This window comes from Tasmannia lanceolata, unplaced genomic scaffold (genome assembly GCF_043159265.1).
Source record: "Tasmannia lanceolata isolate RefF3 unplaced genomic scaffold, GAP_Taslan_0.1 ptg000018l, whole genome shotgun sequence".
NCBI lineage: Eukaryota > Viridiplantae > Streptophyta > Magnoliopsida > Canellales > Winteraceae > Tasmannia > Tasmannia lanceolata.
In genome coordinates, this window is record NW_027518695.1 from 14,091,156 (window position 1) to 14,113,377 (window position 22,222).

At 38.4% G+C, this 22,222-nt stretch overlaps 2 protein-coding genes across 2 annotated transcripts; both read left to right on the forward strand.

Annotated features, from left to right (window-relative positions):
• The first annotated feature begins 1,031 nt into the window (after positions 1-1,031).
• LOC143850887 (PIF / Ping-Pong family of plant transposase) lies at positions 1,032-18,394 on the forward strand. Its single transcript, XM_077360166.1, has 2 exons — positions 1,032-1,518; positions 16,991-18,394. The coding sequence occupies exons 1-2, from the start codon at positions 1,407-1,409 to the stop codon at positions 18,034-18,036; spliced, it is 1,158 nt and encodes a 385-aa protein (XP_077216281.1). The 5' UTR covers positions 1,032-1,406; the 3' UTR covers positions 18,037-18,394.
• A 744-nt stretch (positions 18,395-19,138) lies between these two features.
• Positions 19,139-20,835, forward strand: LOC143851408 (hexose transporter). Its single transcript, XM_077360832.1, has 2 exons — positions 19,139-19,310; positions 20,454-20,835. The coding sequence occupies exons 1-2, from the start codon at positions 19,236-19,238 to the stop codon at positions 20,535-20,537; spliced, it is 159 nt and encodes a 52-aa protein (XP_077216947.1). The 5' UTR covers positions 19,139-19,235; the 3' UTR covers positions 20,538-20,835.
• Positions 20,836-22,222: the final 1,387 nt, after the last annotated feature.

The following is a 22,222-nucleotide window of genomic DNA, read 5'->3' on the forward strand; positions in this document are numbered from 1 at the left end:
AAAGATTTCAAAAGACATTAAAAATAGGAAGAAGAGTGTTTCGAAAATACGAAAAGGAGATTTTATATGTTACGTGCGCGTAAAGTCTAGTGTTTTTCTAAAACTAAAGTGGGGCTCACTTCATTGGATGAACCAAACCGTTTTCATTTGTTGGGCCACAATGCAAATAGGCTGCACACCTGCAAATCATTCCCACAGGATGATTCTAACCCTCCGAAATGTAGAGGGACTGCACATTATAGAATTCTTTTTAGATCGGAGGGTTTGGAACATCTCCATAATCTACAACGCATAACCTACTTACATTGTAGCCCAACAAATGAACGGTTTGGATCATCCTATGAAGTGGGTCGCGCTGTACTTTTTGAAAAATACTAGACTTCGCGTACAAACCATCTAAAAAGAGATGGGCATTTCTTGCATTTCACTCTCTTTCTCTCATTTCACTCTGGAAATGTTTGGCAACAATGAAATATTAGTTTACAATGTGGCAAGAGAGGTGTAAGAAGGGTGGGAGAAGGAGAGACTTGAGAGGGATTAGGTGAGGAGATGATGAGAAGAGGATGAAAAACACGAAAAAATTATATTATATTGTGAGTAGAATTTATTTTTTCATTGTCTTATGTCTCCCTCTCATGCCCTCCCTCACAATTGAGAAAACTAAGGGAGTGTTCCGCAACTATTATTTTACGGGATTCTTCCACTTTATTAAATGATGTGGAAGATGATAAAAGCAAAAAGTATTGAAAATCCAGTTAGATTATTCAACCTGTCATGCGTGTCTCAATTTTCAGTGAAAATGAGAAGCGTTGCCAAACACACCCTAATATTTCATGGAAAAAAACACATGGTTGCCAAACATGGCCTTATATGACATGGGGTCTATCTAAAAGACTTCAAAAGACATTAAAAATAGGAAGAGTGTTACCAAACTATATTTAGAGAAGGGGGGCATTTCATGAATTTCACGGTTGGCTTTGGTTAAAATTTCCCATGATCCCAACACATGGTTATACCCAACAAAGTGTTAAAAAGACTCCTAACCAAACTCTTAAAACTGCTATAGTTTTTTTTTCTCGGCTCTTCCCTTGCTGCATTGTCCTTATGTCTTTCTTTAGATTTTCCTTCATTTTTTCTCTTTATAAGTTTTTCAAATCTCTGTTGGCATGCTGTAAACACCACCACCACCAACATGCTCGACAACTAACCATCTCTCTACTTTCTATTTCTATCTCTAATCTCCATAAATGGCTTTGCATGTACTCACTTCATCCATTTCTATGTCTTGATCAATAGCCTTGTCTTGTCTCACTCTTCTGTGAATTCTGTTTTTTCTTCTTTGATTTTCTTGGGTAAACTTTGGTGGGTTTTCTAAGTCTTTTAAGTTGATTGGCTTTGGACTTTTAATGGGTCCCGTGAGAGGGTTCAAGAGGAGAAAGAAGAAGGTCGAGAGAGAAAGTGGGTCATCTGAACAGGACGCTTCTGATTGGTGGGATGATTTCTCTAAGAGGATTACAGGTATTATGTACTGTAATTTCTTTTGCTTTGTTGTTCTCCTTTGTCACTGCTTTTCTTTAATCAATATATTGTTGTTGCTATGTTTTTCTAATTGAAAGTCTTCTTAGGTCTGAATGGGTTCTATGATTTTTTGCTTCATTCTGAAATTTTGGCACATGTGCTTAGTGTAGTTTAAGGAAATTGGGCTGGTGCCATTAATAAAAAAAGTTAATTGGGTTGACTTGCTCTTTTTCATGTGGTTTTACTAAGAATCTGGCTTAGATCTTGTGCTCTCTGTTATTTTTGAGTTTACTCTTGTTTGGTTTTATAGGAAGCACTGCAACTATGAATATCTTCCAATCTTGATGGATACACGTTTGTGAACGAGACATGGAGATAAATGCATTTTGTTGCTATTGCTTAGAATCCAATGGAGTTGATGATTTCCCTAACATGTTTAAAGTTGACTGTGATTGTTACTGATTGCTTCCACATTGACTAGTATATTATATCTTAGGGTTGAATCTTGTTTGCCTCTAGCAAAACTGTTATGTTTAATTGTTTATTGTGTCGCATCATATAATCAGATACAACCCTGAATCATATAATCGCATTGCTATTCCTTGGTTATTCATCTATTTAGAAGTAGTATAAACTATTTTACATGGATTCTTCTGAATGGGCAACATACCCGTGTTGGACACATGTATGATTCCAATACTTCAGGACTCACTGCAACACTTCTACATCTCTTTTATCTATTTTTTCTGAATACTAATGTCACCACTACAATTGCCGCATGCTTTTAGTATTATGCATCCTAGTAGTAAGTTTTTTACATGGAAATAAATCATTATATTTACTTAACCTGTTAAAAATTTTCATATATTACTTGTTATAACCATGCTATTATGTAAAAAAAAATTGAGAATTGATTAAAAATATTTTGATGAATTCACGAATCTTCCCTTTCGAGGTTTGCTGAATACTCGATATCCGAATCCATGAATCTTTCTTTTCGATGTTTGCTAAGTCTGATATTCAATATCTGTGTCGGATTCCAACACTCGTTCTTGTACTGATGCAACATAGGGTATAAATATCTTGATCCTATGTCTGGTAATAGATATGTCATTGTGAACATTACCTTCTTTGAATCTGTTCCTTTTTTCTCATCCCCCACCTCTAATCATGGGGATAATTGTGTGTAAGGGAGGTGTTTATTTCCTGCTCCTATAGCTGATCACTTATACTATTCCAAGGTTAGAAAAAGCTAGAAATTATATATGTATGTGAGATACCAAAAGGAGAAGGCGGTTACAACAGATGTTCCATTGCAATTTGATACTTCGGAACTAAGTCCTGCTAGTATATCTATTACTCGTCTTTCTCATATTGTTGAGTTCATTTTGTTGAGTCTGAATTTCCAAGTGATCTTGATCTTCCTATTGCCTAATCTTATGCAAAGGGAAGCATGCCTTATTTGATCTTGTTGCCTTACGTAATGGAAAACGTCATAGTACGTTGGATCATATTTCTAAATTTGTTATATATGATTCTCTGACGCCATCATATTGTCTCCTCTATTTCTTTTCTGTCCATTCCTAACAATGTTGCAGAGACATTCTCCTAACCAAGTTGGAAAGAGAAAACTTGGGAAGAGATGAAAGTGTTGACAAAAAATCAAACCTGAGAAATGGTTGATCACCTAAAGGGGAAGAGGCAATTGGCTGTAAGTGGGAGTTTACAGTGAAGCATAGGACAAATGGATCTGTGGTAAGAAACAAAGTGAGACGGGTGTCCAAGGGTATGCACAAAGTGAGAAATAGTTATGGCCGCTATTTTAGTTGGATGTGAAGAATATCTTCATCCATGGGGATTTACGGGAGTGAGAGTACATGCAGCCTCCTCACTCTTCAATCATCTAGGTACTAAGGGAAAGTTTTCCCCTTGATGAAATTCATCTATGATCTAGATTTATTGAATAAGTTGACGGCATTGTTGTGATAGGTAGCTGTCTTACAAAAATTGATCAGCTAAAAGGTTACTTGGTTTGCTGAGTTTGAGATCAAGAACTGTGGTGAGTTGAAGTACTTTCTTGGAATTGTGGTAGCTCGATCAAAGAAGGGAATTTTTATATCTCAGAGGAAATATGTTCTGGATTTGTTGAGAGAGACTGGGGAGATGGGTGCTTTGCCCAGCAGAGACTCCATTTGATCCTAATCCACAGTTAAGAGAAAATGATGGTGATCTTCTTCTAAATAAAGGTTTATTTTAGAGACTTGTTGGTTGGTTGCTATACATGTATCTAACCTATCCTGATATTGCAGTAAGTGTGGTTAGACAATATATGCATGCCTCAAAATTCTCTTACCTTGGCCATACTGAATCCTCCCTGGAGAAGGCAATCATTCTATGACTATTGTCATCTTCGAGTTGAGGCATTTACTGATACTGACTGGGCTGGATCTATAGATCATCGTAGATCTACCACAGGATATTGAACCTTCGTGGGAGGAAATTTGGTTAATTGTAGAAGGAAGAAGCTTTCAGTTGTGGTTAGGTCCAATGCAGATGCAGAGTATAGGGTTGCAATGTATCTGTTTGAAGATTTTGTTGTGCGAGTTGAAGATAAAGTCAGATTGTCCTATGAAGCTTTATTCTGATAATAAAGCTTCCATAAGCATCTCCCACAATTCAGTTACCATGACTAAACGAATCATATTAAAGTGGACTGGTGCATTCTCAAGAAGTTTGTCTATCGTATGTAAAAACTGAAGCATTCTCAAGAAGTTTGTCTATCGTATGTAAAAACTGAAGCGCACTCAAGAAATTTGTCTATCGTATGTAAAAACTGAAGATCAACTAGTTGATGTTCTTACCACAGGGGTGATAAAAACATAGACAAATTTTTAGGCAAGCTAGGCATGATTTATATGTATGTCCTGCTTGAGGGGTCGTGTTGAATTACTTTATTGTCGAATAGAGGCATACTTTTCATTATGACAAGTACGACTTAAATCATAATAAAAGTATAAAACTTGAAGAGTAAGGGATCTCCCTCAACTCTCGTTTCCCGAAAGCTTTTTTCTCTCTCTTCTTCTCCTTCCTCTCGGCCTTTCTCTTGTAATCATATCATCAAAGACAACTAATACCTATATTCTTATATAGGATTTGCTAGGGTCCATCGCAAAAGGCATTTCGCGCCTGGTCTGTCGCATGTCAGACCAGCCACCTCGTGAATGAAGATAAAAGCTAGCAATTCCCTTCTTATATTATTCTTTTTGTGCATCAAAACTACTACTCACAAGCAAGGTTTTAAATTTTGGTTTCGATTTCATTCTGCACATAAATGGAAACATTTCGGCTTTAGTGGAAATCTTGTAAAATCATTGAAACATATGGAAACATATGCAAATGATGAAATTTTAAGATGAAACATTGGGAAATGGGATAAGCACAAATACATACCTAGAAACCATCACATAAACAAGAAAGGCATCCGTAATGGCTTAATTACTTCGAACACCTAGTGATATGCATTGTCGCACATGGCTGGATTAGTAAGTTAATAAAGAAGTATAATGTAATGAAGTATAAGAAAGTACAATGACCAATCTCCCCTCCAAGGACCCCCATCTCTTTGTCAATACCACATAGAGTTATGAGGTATTATTGGTCTCATGCCGATTTAACATCCCATGCAAAAAATATGGTTACTCTGCTGTGGAGTTCAACGATGTTGACATCTCTCCATTTTTTTGTAGTTCTGACCATGTCGGTCGAATTTCGGTTAGAAATAATGACGTGAAAGGAATTCATTTGAGGTTTCGTTTCGGTGGGGTTGGAAACAGAAATATTTCAGTCGTTCGGGAAAATTTCAGGGAAATTTAAAACCATGCTCACAAGAACAATCAAGGATCTTGAGTTTCCTGGTTGTCGTCAATGGATCATTTTTACGGTATTGGAGATGGATGGTGAACCAATGGGTGCTTTATTATTCCGTCGCATTTAACTTTTGGACTATACAATGTAGTTCAATGGCTTGCATACATTAAATTAACCTGAAACAATTTCACCTTATAAACATTGGAAATTTCATCTAATCACCAAACTAGGGAAGATGTTGGATGCATTCTTAAGAACTCTAATATTGAAATAATAGCTATTGGTTTGCATTCTTTACCTAGAAAGAACAAAGAGACCGAAAACTTCATTAGTATAATGAACATAAGACCAAAAATCTTACTCTCATTGTCTTAGATTTGACATCCATGCACACAAGGAACCAAATTCTCATGGATGTTGATCATTGCGATAAATAAGTTTAAGACTACGGTCAAAAAATTGATAATCTGGCATCATCTAGCAAATGGTTTCATGTTCTGTCTCCAAATTAATTGAACTTCCAAATGCCCCAGTAATCACTGGATATTTCAATAGTTTTTTACTTCATGTTTTGTTATTTTTTAAGCATAAGTCAAACATCCAGGGTTCCAGAGAGTAATTGGTGCATTGCAAGTCATCTCCCTGCCTGTTTACCTCTATCTTTTGTTTCTTTGGTTTATAAGCTGGGTTTGGTTCTGACCTTTAACAGTTCATTGAGGAGATAAAAACTACATTATCTTGTATTATTTCCTATGCCTATCAAAAACTCTTAAGGATGGTAGGGTGGAAACAATCTAGAGTAATAATTGTATTACTAAGTTGAGCACATTTTGTTAGTTTGGAAAGATAATAATGTAGAATTTTGATCCACACATGTACGGGCTAGCCATAAGGTTTGTACCTCTCCGTTCATGATTTGGTCATGAGTTGAGTTACTTTTCATGATTAGATTGTGAATTGAGTCAGATTTGATCCATAGTGATAGTATTTTCTTCAGTGCAAGTTGGATGGAATTTTGAATTGCTATAAGTTTTTATTTTTTTGAATGGTACAGTAGCTATAAGTTAAACAATAAATATCTGGTAGCAAGGTACATCTGCAGAAAAGAGGAACGACTTAAAAGTCGCTAAGCATCCCAACATATCCTGTCTTCTCATGATGAGGGAGCCATTAATTTACGTTGATCCAGTCAGGGCTCATTTCCGTCCATTATGTATAGTGTTATCAATTGCGGAACTGTCCATGTAGAGGGGTTGCCAGCAGAGCTATCAATTTTGCTGAGGTGATCCTTCGACAAAAGCTTTATCTGCAAATTTGACAGTTTTGATCATACGAACAACTATAGATATATGCTTATCTATGAATAAATCATTAGACCACTTCCTCAATATTAGGGGTTTACCACCAACAAACCACAGGCCAGTTTCTCGAATTTTCTTGCACTTTCCTCTTGTGCCAAGTTTGAATAGGGAATTCCAATTTTGAGAGAAAAGATTTCTAGAGAACTCAAACTTATCCAGCCCTTTCCCATATGGCCTACGTTTCTACACATAATATGACTTTCCCAAGTAACCATTTAAGTTGCCCATGTAGAGGATGCATCTTTGATAGATTTATTTGGAAATTCAATGACTTCCATTTCCATCTTTTGTGGCCATTCAATATAAGAAGGAATTTTCATCTTTTATTCTATCTTGCACAGTTTTAAATTTCCGCCGAAATGGACACAAAACGACCGAAATGTTTCTGTATCCATCCCCATCGAAATGCATACCTAAACCGAAATGTACATTGAAACCAAAACAATAAGGATAGTAGTGGTATACTATACTAGTATGTGTTGCACAATTATATTTATATGAATTGCGTGCGAATGTGGTGTGTATATATATATATTTTTTGAAAATTGACAAATATATTCATACCAGCAAAATTACACTGGGGACCAGTAGTCCCACTAGATTTACATAGTATGAATTGCCCAGGAGCATTTTCCTTGGCCCAAAAGAAAAACCCATTACCCTTTACATTACCCAATAACCTCAATTTAATCGAATCTAGCAAAAAGTGCCAAATTTGTGGGACCCCCAAGTCAAGATCATGACCTGCCACGTCACACCGATTTCTCCACTGCAATCCGCTGGCGAATTCAATTTTCAAAAATCCCGCTTGAAGGCCCAGAGCTATTGTGCGCCCATAACCGTGCACGATAGCCTACCACCCAACATCATCATCCGATCTCCGGCGGCCTTCACCTCGAACCACCACCAAACACCGACGGCTCCCCAGTAAAAATATATCAAATTCTTCCACCATCTTCTCCAAAACCTACTTCCACTAACTCAAAAATCATCCCATCCAAAAGTACTCCTAGCCCTAACCCTAAACCGTAACCCTAAAGACTATACTACTCCCCCACCTCCTTCCCCAATCAACCCTAACGCTAACAATCCTAAAACTCCCCTCCTTTTCCTTCTCCTTCAAACCTTAACCCTACAAGGTTCATTGCCGCTATCCACAACCTCCCTCACCTCCATATCCAACCTCCTCCTTTTCCCCTGACATTTTCTCCATCAACCCTAACTAGATCCGGCCCTTTCACCATTAAATCCAGCCTTCTCGAGCCCAGCTCCGGCCATTCCACCCATATGGCCCCCGGTTTTCCATAACCCCCAGATTCAATAATCCACGGTCTCTACGGCCTCGCACCGCCTATAGCTGGCCTTTCATGGCTCCAGGTCTAGCACCCCACGGCCTTTCACGGCCACCGGTAACCTTCACGGTTTTCCCCTGCTCCAGATCCAGCTTCACAGCCTCCATGGATTTAGATCCGGCCTCCACGGCTCCCAGTCCAGCCTCCACGGCCCCGGATCTTGCCTCCACAGCCCTAGATCTTGCCACCACGGAAAAGCCATCTTCCAGATCTGGCCTCCACGGTTCCCGATTCGGCCTTCGCAGCTATCTTTTGCTAACCATGGGAGGACGGTAAAAAGAGTTAGCAATTGGGAGAGAGAGGGAAACAAGAGAGAGAGAGAGAGAGAGAGAGAGAGAGAGAGAGGGAGAAACTGCCTCCCTCCCTAGGCCGACGCCCTAGAGAGAGAGCTTTTTTTTATCGCCATAAATAGTTTTATAAATTATATTTGAAATGTGGTATTACTAGGTTATTAGACATGGGAGTGAATGTGGTGTATATATTATGTATAAATAGTTTTATGAATTATATGTGAAATGTGGTATTACTAGGTAATCAAACAATGCATGGCACTAGATGTTTGATGTTGTTAAACTATTTTGGGTGGTTTTTTTGTTTATGTGATGGTCATTCTAGAACTTTTTGAAGTTCCAACTTAAATGTCTATCATTTTCATTCCATACGTTTCTGTGACTTTACAGGATTCCCACCGAAATTTACATACCAAATTGTCATGTTGCCATATCTGTCACGACTGAAACACATGCCGAAATTGAAACATGAAACCTTGCTATCTTGTTCTTGAAGATGTTCCACCTCCATATGGTCTCGATTTCCATCCTACTTGATATCTTTTTATAGGGATTACACAACTAAAAATGAATCTTTGTAAATTGAAAAGAAGAGAATGAGAGTAAGGTTTTAAAACTAAACATAGGTTAAAATGAGTACATTTAATAAGTTTCTTGAGTTGTAAAGAAATCTAAGAAGCTAATTTGTAGTTGTAGCTACTTGGTAACGTTATAGTAAAACAAAGTAGAACCATGTTTGTAGCTCACTCAAGAGTGCGTTTATGCTAGTTCTCTCTTGGTAGAGTCAGGTCTCATTCTTACTAGAGTTGAGAATGATCTCTTATGCCCGGTCATTTATGAGGAATATCTGGTAGAGTGTTGATTGTAGTGCGTATCCTACTAGTTTGATTGTTCATCATGTACTAAGTCTAACAAACCTTCGCCTGTGGTTTTAAATTTTCATTGAAACATACACGAAATGATCTAAACGTTTCCGTTTCCATCCCCACTAAAACACATGCCGAAATCAAAACCATAAGTATATTAGTGGTAACCCGTAGGTCCCGTACGGGTGTGGCTCTTTGGCTTGAAGTCCTGGGTATGCTCCCCATTAACGCGAGTTTGAATCCCCCGGGGCTTACCCGATTCGCGTAGTTTATGGGTGATTGCGCGCATCCGGAGGGAATAATCCCGCCCTAAAAATTGGGGTGGGGATCCCTGTCATAAAAAAATGTATATTAGTGGTATGCTATATTAATATGCCTTACATAATTATATTTATATGAATTGAATGTGAAATTTGGTATATATATTATGTTTAATATTTGGGATTTGCTAGCGTCCATCGCAGAAGGCATTTCACGGATGGCCTGTTGCATGTGAGAGCAGACACACAGGTTCACAGATCGCATGTTGCATGTGAGAGCAGCCACACAGGCTCACTTTTCAGCAGATTTTGTCTTCATTCATGAGGTGGCTGGTCTCACATGCAACATGCCATCCGCGAAATGCCTTCTGCAATGGGTGCTAGCACATCCCATAATATTTTATATGAATTACATGTGAAATGTGATATGTACTGAATTATCGTACATGCATTGCTACATAATTATATTTATATGAATTGAATGTGAAATTTGGTGTATATATTGTGCATAAATATTTATATGTGTTAACTTACCAACTTCTCCAATAGCTTAAGCTGTTGGAGAAAGGCGTTATTTATCTTTTATACTTTAACACTCCCCCGCACGTGTGGCCCACTGGGCAAACATGTGGCACATGTGGTCCCACTTTGGGCTCCATCGCATGTGGATTTTTGCTATCCGGGAGGTTTGAACTCGAGACCTTTGGCTCTGATACCATGTTAACTTACCAACTTATCCAGAAGCTTAAGCTGTTGGAGAAAGGCGTTATTTATCTTTTATACTTTAACAATATGAATTACATGTGAAATGAGATATGTGCTGAATTATTGTACACGCACGGCAGTACATATCACTAGTTGTTCAATGTTGTTAAACCATCATCGATGGCTGCATTGCTCATGTGATGGTTTCTAAGTGTGTGTTTATGCCTATGTGAACATTTCCTAAAGTTTCATCTTAAAATTCTAAAATACGCATATGCTTCCATACGTTTCCATGATTTTACCGGATTTCCACCAAAATTTCCAACCAAAACCCCCCATTTCTGTGCCGATTGAAACCAAAACTGAAATTTAAAACATTGATCTTGACATTCATGAATTTGTGCCAACAAATTCTCTAATCAGTTTCGATAGTTTCCTAAATCATATGCAACTAATTCATGAATTGGTTTTCACTATTATGAACCTACTATAAGAGATCCACAAACCTTTTGTGAACTTCATTGTGGTTCCTAATTGTTTAACTGATAGAAATCATAGAATTTTAAGATCTGGGTGAGAGGTTTGTTAATTATCCTTAATTTTATTAAATAGTGTGTTATGGGCAGAAAGATAAACAATGTAAATAAATAAGACATGTTAAACTATCGTAGCATATAAACTTTATAAATGACCTATTCTACAACACAACCCCTTAAGACAGTGCATATATATATAAGCATGCTTGATGTATACTGCAACATGTTTCTGATAAAAGCTTTGTTGAGCAAATTTATCAGCCTGTCTTCAGACTTCACAAATAGTATCGAGATTTTCTTTCTTGACCACTTTACCTCTCATTTTCTTTGAAACTAAATAATAAAGGTTGCAACACAAGGACTTCCTAGAAGGTCACCCATCCTAGTGCTTTACCTTTGTAAGTGGCTGTTGACACCAATGTGGTTGGTTCTTCATTGAAAGACCTGGTTAGATGAGATATAAATAGTTGGCTGGTTATCGTAGGAGTCCTTGAATCGATTATTGGCTCGTCCAAGTTGGCTTGGTTTTTTCCCTACCAAATCAAAGGCTCCTTTGATTCCCTGAAATCAATAGAAAACTTTTGCATGAATCATTGACTCACCCTAGTCGACTCAATTTTACCTTGAGATAGTTTTTTGATTTGTGCATGTTTTATTGGTAAATCCATAGGTGCACATCTCAATCTGACTTCATATTTGAGTTGAGCTATGTAAGCTTAATTGTAGCATGAGCCATGGCCCATGGATCTAAACTCGGTTTATGTTCCTGATTTTTCTATTATTTTTATTTTTCTGCTTTTGCTTTTCCATGTAGAAATTGTACCTCAAAAAGTTGTGCAATGCCTCATGCTGGATCTTTTGTCAAATGGGGAACCGACATTTAAGTGATGCAACCTAAAAATGTCCATGAGGAGGCAGTAGCTTCAGTCGTCTTGGGTGGGGTCTTGAGATATGTTGAAATCTCCCTCACAACCTCCATGTAAGGAATCCAAGGGACTTGATAGCTGATTAGTCATGTGCATTGCATATTCATGATCCTAACTCTAGATCTTGGATCTTTATGAAGTCGGTCAAGCTCACCTTATTGAGTTGGTTCACCGGCTCATTGGGCGCTTATGGAAGAGTGCTATGGAAGGTCACACCATAAGCAATTCTTTGGAACTTATGGGTTGAGAGAAATAGATGGATTTTCAAGGGGAAACCAAGTCACTAGGGAAGTTAATCATCGAAATCAAGATAGCTATCTATCATTAGATGGGAAAGGTAAACGATAAATTGTTGGGGATTGGCCATTCTGTATCTTCTAGAAACTGGATATTGTTCATTTTAGCAAGAATCCAAGGTCTATAGTTTTTTCTAAAATCGACCCCCCCCCCCCACCACAAACAAACACACACACACACACACATATTAAACTTTGATCACCCTTTAGTCACCCTTCTTTTTTCTGATTTTTTTGCTGCATCAAGTCAGTTGTGAGGCGCTCAAGACATGTTCGGAAAAGAGTTGAGCTTGCAAAATCCTAATACTACTCATTCCAGCCAACGGACCACTCCCCCTTTATCGTTCTTCTTTTTATTTTTCTCATCATAATGCATGTGGAAATCAACTAAGCTGCCTGTGGGTGATTCTGGTTCTATCTCCACTTGATCCAAGTTTCAATTCCCTTTTTTTTGGCGGCGAGGTTGGCTAAGCTCTACATTGTTTTGGTCACCATTGGTATATAGTATAAGTCTATCGGAAGTGATTTTGCCATATTGGTTTTGTTTGAGTACCGTCCAGATTGTTAGAGCCCGGAGCCAGGTCATACATCAATTGATTGAGTGGGGCAGGGAGGTGCGAGCTTCCACTTGAAACCCTTTCAGTCACTGACATTAGGGCATTGCTCATTCAATCTAGAATCTCACCCCCTTGACGGTAAGTCCCATGTCCCTGTGCATGAGCAGGTTCTATCTTCTCCTGCCATGGAATCATAACGGAAGGTTTGTTGGTAGTGAGTTGCTTAAATAGTTTTAGCAAGGTTGTCTCCTTTAGGTGTTACAATTCTGACTGTCTTCTTATAGTAGGAACCGTTTTCGTATGTTTCAGCTGCTTATACACCAAGCAAAAAAGGGAATCGTCTTTTAAACCAAAAAAGGAAGGTTTTTAGTTGTCTAGTGAAGGTTCATTCTATCTCATTAGTTCTCAAGAAGGATTGACTTGGTCTCATGGTGGATGTGGATTGAGGGAAGTTAGAGTGTCAAGACTCATCCAACAAGCATGAAGAAGGATGGATCTTCATGGATGGTAGAATCCTTGGAGACGATACTTTTTTTTCTTTTTTTTTTGTATCATTACATTTATAACCCTTACAGTGCTAGACTACCAGACCGTTCTTGTGACTGATCTTTTTTGCTATGTTGTGTTATTTACTTGTTTGCTAGCTGGCCTAACAGAGTGTATTTCTTTAAAAGGGCGGCCCAGTGCACGATGCTCCCGCCATTGTGGGGTCTGGGGAGGGCTAGATGTACGCAGCCTTACCCCTGCTTTGCAGAGAGGCTGTTTCCGTGACTCGAACCCGTGACCACCAGGTCACAATGGAGCAACCTTACCGTTGCGCTAGGGCTAGTGTATTTCCTTATTTTAGTAAATTTAATTTACTTGTTCGAAAAAGGATATATATATATATATATATATGAGAAAAGTGTTCCTGCGCAGCTGCGCAGGGAGCTCCCTGCGCTTAAGTGGCTTATAAAGCCTCCCATTGGTCACTTTTTGTGGACCCGCAAAGGTGGACCCACTATACGAACCAATGAGAGGCTTTTTAAGCCACTTTAGGGCAGGGAAGCTCCCTGCGCAGGAACAGTTTCCTCTATGTGTATGTGTGTGTGTGTGTGTGTGTGTGTGTGTGTGTGTGTGTGTGTGTGTGTGTGTGTGTATGTGTGTATGAGGAAATGGATTCTGCGCTCGAGCACAGAAACAGGGTGGGGCCACATTTTGGGTGGGATCCAAAGCATTCATTTGATGGGCCCTTTCATGGGTAGGGTGTCCACCAAAAATATGCTCCATTGGATCACCTTAGGGTGTCCATTTGTGGTGCCAAAAATGGACAGATTTGTTTGCCCACAAATCTGTCCATTTTTGGCACCACAAATGGACACCCATTGGTGATCCAATGGAGTTGATTATTGGTAGGCCCCCCATCCATGATGGGGCCTTCTAAATGAATGGTTAGGATCACCCTCCCAATGGCCCCACCCCCCTGTTTCTGTGCTCGAGCGCAGAAACCCTTTTCTCATATATATATATATATATAAAGAGAGAGAGAGAGAGAGAGCAAAGTCATAGGGGCTGAATCACATGCGTGAGAATGCACGATGGAAAATGGGGTGTTAATTTTCTCATTTAGGCTAGTAGGAAAAGTTGTCTTTTTTTTTAGACAGCTCCTATGTCTCACCAATATCAATATCGCAAGGCTGACAAACTGAATAACAATCAGACGCGAGATACCTAATGATAGATTTCCCAATTGATCATGCCATCAGGACTCAAATCCTTCTTGTGGACATGAAGAATGAGACATTTGACTAGTCCTGGTTATGAATGCACATTCCCAAGATCCACACCCTCTAACAATCACCTTCTTGGTATCATTTGAAAAAGAGGAAGAAACCAATCACTTTCTTGGTTTTCTAAATGCTGGAAGTCACTCTGTGAGAGAATAGGGTTACATTGCACTACAAGAAATTTGTTTAGTAATTGTACTAAGGGATAGAAAATTGATGAGACAAACTAGGTAGGAACAAATTACATGGCATTGATAAAGATAGGAATAATTTGAATGGAACAACTCACAATGATGACAAAAGAAGACCCATCAACAAATTCAAATTTACACTTGAAGAACAACAAGAGAAAAGACAGATGACTTACTAGTCGTGTAATTGACAGCTCTCTTACTAATAATCAATGAATTAGAGAGATATGATGAGCTTCTTTTTTTCGAGGGGTAGCTAGACTAGACATGATGAAGCTGTGCATGTGATGAACTTGAAGTGCATGTTTTCTATGAATTGGTGAGAGTTAGTAACCTCCCAATGCTTTGCCTTTGCCACCCAATCTATGTTATTCTAAGGGGACTTGAGTCACCTTTTGAGTTGAAGACTACACGGTGTTAGCCTCGTGGGAAGTGTCTTCTACTCCGGTGGAAAGAGTTTGAAATGAATGAACCTAGCCTATAGTAACTTCAAATATAAGGGGTCGATCATGAAGTTTCAAACAGTGTTCCTTAGTAAATCAATCCTCTGATTATGAGTACATTTAATCCAACTCTTCTCATGCAACCCCTACCACGATCATATCTACTTCTACCTCTGCTGTTGGTCATCATGGAAGATCTGTCAGTAAAATCTACAATCAGAAGTGGACTAGTACATTGCTTATATTCTCCTATATTCTTTCATCCATCGAAGGAGGCAAGTGAAACATTGTTAACTCTTCATTCTTGAGTAGCTGGAGTTTTTATCACTTCAAATTAGGGCTTCAATTCTTCAAAGCAGTAAAAAGTTGAAAGTCTCTGTCAAGTTTCTGCCAATGGGTATGTTAAACTAAATTTAATGGATACCTTAAACTCAGACTTAACTAAACATGTGCTGGTACTCGTAGGTTTCTCCAGACTGTTCTCCAAGAGTGATCTACTCAAGGTAGAATAGGTTCCATCACATTTTCATCGAGTAATCATATCACCTCCTAGGTCTCGCAATCTAGTCCCCAAGCAGTCTTGCTTCCCACGATTAAGGCCATCCTAGTCATGTTATTTATTTTATTAATTTCAAAAGAATGGAACACAAGATATTCAAAATGCATGGAGCATATACTGGGAATATAATCGAACTCCGCAAGTAGTGGATCCTTTCTATTTTCAAAGATGGTCTCAAAATTTCATTTGAAAGAACAGAAGTGATCCTGGTTTGTTTAGAATTGGTGCTGTGATGTGGTTAGAAATTTGGGTGTTGACATCAAAGCATTCTTTGACCTACTCAGTGAGAAGGATTCTAGACAAGTGAAAACCACGGCTCCCGGTCTCTGGACTTTGAAGATCATCGTTTTGGAACTCTTAAAAGTGGAGTGGAACTGAGCCAATATCATTGCCTGTGCTCCTATCCCTTCTTTGGGTCCATGGCATTTTTCAAATACTATATTAGGAACTGTCAATCTTTTCCAGCGTGGGAGCTGACAAACACTGGCTCCTAGTGGGATAGATTACTTGTGTCATGGCACTCTTTGTCGAGATTTTGTAAAGCTAGCTTGCACTGTTTTTTCTGTTATTTTCAGGTTTTTAGTTTTGCTGCTGATTTTTTATGTTTCCTTGGGACAGCTTGTCTCCGTTTATTTTTGTATGAATCTTCTTTTTCAATAAAGCTTATGTTAATAATGCTCAAAAAGGAAAAGGAAAAGAACAAATAAACTGAAGTAATGCTTATTCACTTTGTTTTGTTCTTTACCTTCCTGATGTCTTCTTTTCTTTCTTTCTTTCTTTTTTGGGTCTCTAATGCCTTTCTTTTTCTGCTTTCAAACATTGTTGGGTGGCTATAATTTGTTCTCAATTGCCTATGTTGTCTTCTATAAAAATGCATCCAGATATATCATAAAGGAAGTCTTCCAATAAGGTAGTATTTCTGTTGCTGTAAAAGAGCCATGTGACAAGGAAGGGACATTTATTTAATGGAGTAGCCGTGGCATAAATGCAATGAAATAGAATGGAACCTGCTAGAAGAATAAACACTAGAAGGTAAAAAATAATTAGTTCAGTCAGTTGACTATAATTTTTGGTTTATAGTGATTGACATTTCTCTTCAAGCAAACTCAAGGATTGTATGTCAGAAATCACCACCATATTCTATTGCCTGAAGATGGGTAAATGCACATTTTCTCCTCTTTTGGTTTCTTTCTTGTTGTTGGTGACCTGTGACTACTGAACCAGTGACACAATGTTTCAGCATCTTCCAATTTAGCTGCCAACTCAAGCCAAATGAACCGAGTCTCTGTGATGTTTATGTTGGTTGCTTAGTGGGGTTTATTTTTCCTGTTAGACGTGTTAATGAAGCTTACAGTTTAAACTGCAAATCCATTTGTTCTGCTTTTATGGATGCATCCTAAAATTGTAGATTCATTTGAAATTAGAGTGAGTAATTAAAACTCTAATTTCTGTAAAATTCAAGTTGGTGAATGATTGTGTTCTTTTTTTCCTGTTCAGGTCCATTGTCTCTATCCAATGGATTGGATACTTTTGAATCTGTCTTCAAGGTCTCAAGGAAGACCTTCAACTACATATGCTCACTTGTTAAGGAAGATCTAATGGGAAAGCAATCAAGTTTTTCTGGTACAAGTGGAAAAGTTCTGTCTGTAAATGATCAGGTAGCTGTTGCGCTTCGAAGGTTAAGCTCTGGAGAGTCACTGTTAACCGTCGGAGAATCATTCGGTATGAGCCATTCAACCGTCTCCCAAGTGACTTGGCGATTTGTGGAATCCATGGAAGAGAGAGGAATACACCATCTTAGATGGCCCAACACAGACGAAGAGATGAAGGGGATAAAGTCAAAATTTGAAAGAATCCTAGGGCTTCCAAACTGTTGTGGCGCCATAGACACAACCCACGTGATGATGTGTTTGCCTTCCGTGGACTCATCGAACAATGTGTGGTTTGATCATGAAAAAAGCCACAGTATGGTCTTACAGGCCATCGTGGACCCTGATATGAGGTTCAGAGATATTGTCACTGGCTGGCCAGGGAGCATGAATGACGACATGGTGCTAAAAAACTCGGGCTTCTTCAAACTCTGCGAGAAAGGAAAAAGGCTTAATGGAAATAAAATTGAACTTTCTGAAGGATTAGAAGTTAGAGAATACATAATTGGAGATTCGGGTTTCCCATTACTGCCTTGGCTTGTAACTCCCTATCAAGGTAAAGAACTTTCGGATTCGAGAGCTGAGTTCAACAAGCGACATTTCGCGACTAGAATGGTAGCACAGAGGGCATTGGCGAGGTTGAAAGAGATGTGGAAGATTGTTCAGGGGGTGATGTGGAGACCCGACAAGCATAAACTTCCTAGAATAATCCTCGTTTGCTGTTTGTTGCACAACATTGTTATTGATTTGGAAGACGAAGTTCAGGATGAGATGCCATTGTCTTGTCAGCACGACTTGGGTTACAGACATCATGAATGTGAGGCTTTTCACAAGAACACATTTGTCTTTAGAGACAAGCTCTCGCGGTACTTGTCTGGTCGATTGCCACCTTGAAAATAAAATCATGGTTTGCTGTTCTATATTCAAACATGGGCAAGATTCGAAGGTTGCAGTCATTTTGCGGTTCAATGGTCAAGCCGAGAAAATGTGATCTAAAGTGCAATATTACTGAAATTTTCAATGATATCTTTCTTTTCTATGTTACAGGAGAAAGGAGAAGCGGAATCTGATTTATTAGCTAAATTTTCTACTCTGAAGCAGTTAGCAAAATGAGTGTAAAACTGTTGATGTTGTGAAAATTGAAGGGCAATGTTGTTTTTATATAGATTCTCATATCCCTCCATGTGAAGCTCCACACTTGGTTTGTAAATTTCAGGAAGTAATGTAATTAAATTGGGCTTATTTTCCATCACCTCCTTTTAACAATTGGATGGTGATGAAGATTACTTATTGCAAGATTTCTTCATGGGTGTTTGACATTCGATTATTGAAAATTCAATACTTTGGTGTTTCCTGCCCAAAGGACTCAAAAATTTTAAGGCCATGAATATTGTAATGATCATCTATCTGATGGGCAAGACTCTTGTCAGGTGGGCCATGGCTGAAAATTCATGCCAATTATACTTTTTCTTCGTTCCAGATTGTTCTTCTGGGTGGGGGGGAGGGGCACTAGGATGGGTAATGACCAAAAAGACCTTCCATATATTCTTATTAAATCTTAACCGTCCAATTTACAATAGCTAAATGACATAAGGTGGCGATCCATTCATGATGGGGCCCTGCCGATGAACGGTATGGATCGCCAAATTGGTGGGTCCCATTGTTAATTCGTAGGCTAAGATCATTTAATCTCTCCTTCATCTTTATTATGCCTGATCTGATATTCCCACTCAAATATCACGGTTTGAATGATCCAAACCGTTCGTTCTTGGGATGTGCTATTGATAGCCCTCCCATCAAACAATCCTAACCTCTGATCAAATGTCTGGCCCCACCTGTGCTTCTGCATACACATGAGGAAATGATATATTCTCCCCCCCTTTTCCTCCTGGGGCCACCCCCGCTGTGTAAAGAAAGGATTCATAAGTCATAAATACAATAGAGGGGGTGGCCCAGGGAAGAAAAGGCCGTGAATATATATCACTTCAGTTCTATAACTTAGCACAGTTAACAAAACTCCACCCAAAAAGAAGGCCAAGAAGGTTTGATGTGTTTAGGGTTTAGGGTTTTAGGTGGTTTCGAATTTTCAATCCATGGATGCAAAGTTTTTGAAGGACAAGAGATTCTGGCTTGCATCTTTCCTAGTTGCATGGGCTGGTGCTCTCCAGGTACCCAATTCAAACCCTAGAAGGAAAAATTCTTTTTTTTTTCTTCTGTGTTCTTTCACTTTCTTGCTTTCATCAAGTCCATATGTCACTTGATTGAAGTATTCATGTATTCCTACATGATCTGTTCTAAGAAAATGTCTGCCATGATATAGATTAAAAGCCCATCAACAAATTATCAGTAATTGTTAACGAACTGAAGTATCAAAACGATACATGGATTTTATAATCTAGTATTGTAAATTACTGGTTTAGTTTCTGGGTTTTATAATCCAGGTTTTAGTTTCTAAAATCCCAGATTATAAAATCCCTGTGTACAAAAGGACCCTAAGGATCTATTGGGTGGACAGCCCAATTCCATTTTAGGATCAATTTGTGTCTAAACCTGGAATCCAAACATTCCTTTTGATTGTTAATTCACACACAGATTGCAGTAAAAATTGGCACAGGGTTGTGAACCTGTTATGTGCCTAATCGCCGTAACACAAATAAAGAAAGAAAAAAGATGGAAATGAGAAGGGGTATGGTTGATTCGAGGCGACCAGACCTCGTAGTGGTTCGTACAAAGAACATCCCATTTAGGACTTTAATATGTAAGTTTGATTAGTAATACTTCATAGCTTCCCTTCAATTAGTTTATAAGTTCATGCACAAAATGTAATATACATGTATTTATACAATTGTCTGTATGTTTCATCCTCTTTAATTCTGTCTGGGATACATTGGCATACCATGCTTCTGGGTGCTCCAGTGTCAGCTTCCTAGTTTTCTCATCTGTCATGGACAAGCATGTCCATTCCCATGTTACATAGATTCTACTTCTTCTCCATATAACTTTCTCAGTGTGTTCACAGCTTTATACAGTTTCAATTGCTTTGGACCCTGATTGTTTTGAATTTTGAGAAGCGATTGTGAATCGAAAACTGATAATTGCACTCAAATGTACATTTTATTTTGAGTCTAATAGTCAGTTTTGGACTCACAATCGGTTCTCAGTATCCAAAACAAGCAGGGCGTTGGTTGTTTTTCTCATAGTTAATTTAAGTATTTCTCTTCAACTCCATTCTCTTTGGAGGCTCATGATCATAGCCATGGACATTTACACAGCAAGTCTTGCTGAAGAAATTAAACAACTGTCTTGTGCAGGCACATATGATGTGGATACAAAAGCAGGATTCTTTTAAGGAAAAATTCGGAAAAATAGATAAAAAGAAAGATGGGGATGAATGAGGAAACAGCTGATCGCGTATGTAGCTAGGAATTCTCAATGCAGCCCAATTCAAAGCTGCTGAAACTAAAGAGTTTCCAAAGCCAACATTTTAGAGGAGAGCTTTGGGAGTAATTGTTTAAGGTTTCAATGGTCTATTAATTCTAATTTCAGAGTAGTATGGAGACATTATCAAGAATTGGAGAGTTCAGAGTTCAGAGTTACTCTTGAATTCAGAGATGAAGTGATTAGCTGCCTTGTAAGAAACATCTTTTCATTTCGAACATCCATATATAACATGATAATCTTAGATTCTTTCTATACAGTATCCGATTCACTTATTTGTGATTTTTACATGAAGCCCAGATGCATGTTCTTTGATCGTTGTCTTTGATGAATGAGAAGGTTAAAGAATTGAGGATAGTCATTAGGGGAAAAATATTGGATCATACATTACAGTATTTAAATTTTGTATTTCAACCCATATTCCAACCAAAGTGGTAGACTATCTCATAAATCTTGACCGTTCAATAAATCAATAGGCAACCTCTTGGATGGGCGGTGATCCAAAAATCACGCTTGTTGGGATATCTCAACCATCCAATGATCAAATACACTTCTATCATCCCAAAGGATGGGAACCATGAAAATTTTTTCCATAGAATATTAGTTTGTCTAATGGTGAAAAGAGGTTGAAGAGAGGTTGATAGGTGACTAAAAATGGGGAAAAATAAATCGTATTTCAAGTGAAGTATTTTCCCCCTCGTTTTTTACTCTTTTCGTGCTCTCTCCTCACTCAGCACCATGGTTTAAAATTTTGGTTTCGGTAACCGTTTCGGACCCCACTGAAAACCGAAATTTCGGCAAAATCTGAAATTTGGTGATTTGGTTCGAAATTCATGACCGAAATTCCAAAATTTCGGCCGAAATATTATAACACTTTTTTTTAATAGATAATGGTATTTAATTGAAATTTCGGTCCGAAATTCAGTAAATGGCGAAAAATGAAATTTCGGATTTCGGTCGAAATTTAAAACCATGCTCAGCACCTCCCAGGTCTGCTGCCCATCTGATAAGCTAATATTCCGTGGAAAAAATATCCGTGGTTGCCAAACATGGGGCCGTAGTTGCAAATAAAGGCCAATTTTGTGGTATTTGGCATCCAAACAGGTCCTAAATGATTTCTCTCTTTATGCACACGTAGTTTTGTGATTAAATAAAAAAGTGCGTAGTTATAATCAGGGAAATGATAAATGCGCCCCTTTACATCACTTGGGACACCCAGCAGCAGTGAATCAATGACTGCAGAGGTGCTGATGTACTTCACGTCAGAAAGAATCAACAGATTTGATTGCCATGTACACTACAGTCTGGGGTGTCCCAAGTGATGAAAAGGGGCACATTTATCATTTCCGTATAATTAATTTCTAGGTTTAAGAGAATGTTGTTACAATATAGAAATTTAAGGAGGACTGACCTATAACCAGTATGGGTGTGGCTCTTCGGCTTAAAGTCATGGGTATGCTCCCCATATTGACCTATGTGTGGTTTACGGGTGATTACGCTCGCCCCTGGGGAATACCCTATGTCATAAAAAAAATATTGGGGTGGGCATACCCTAAATCATAAAAAGGAGAGAGAGAGAGAGAGAGAGGACTGATTTATAAAAGCCCCTTAAAAATACCTTATCTCTGCACTTTTCTACCGA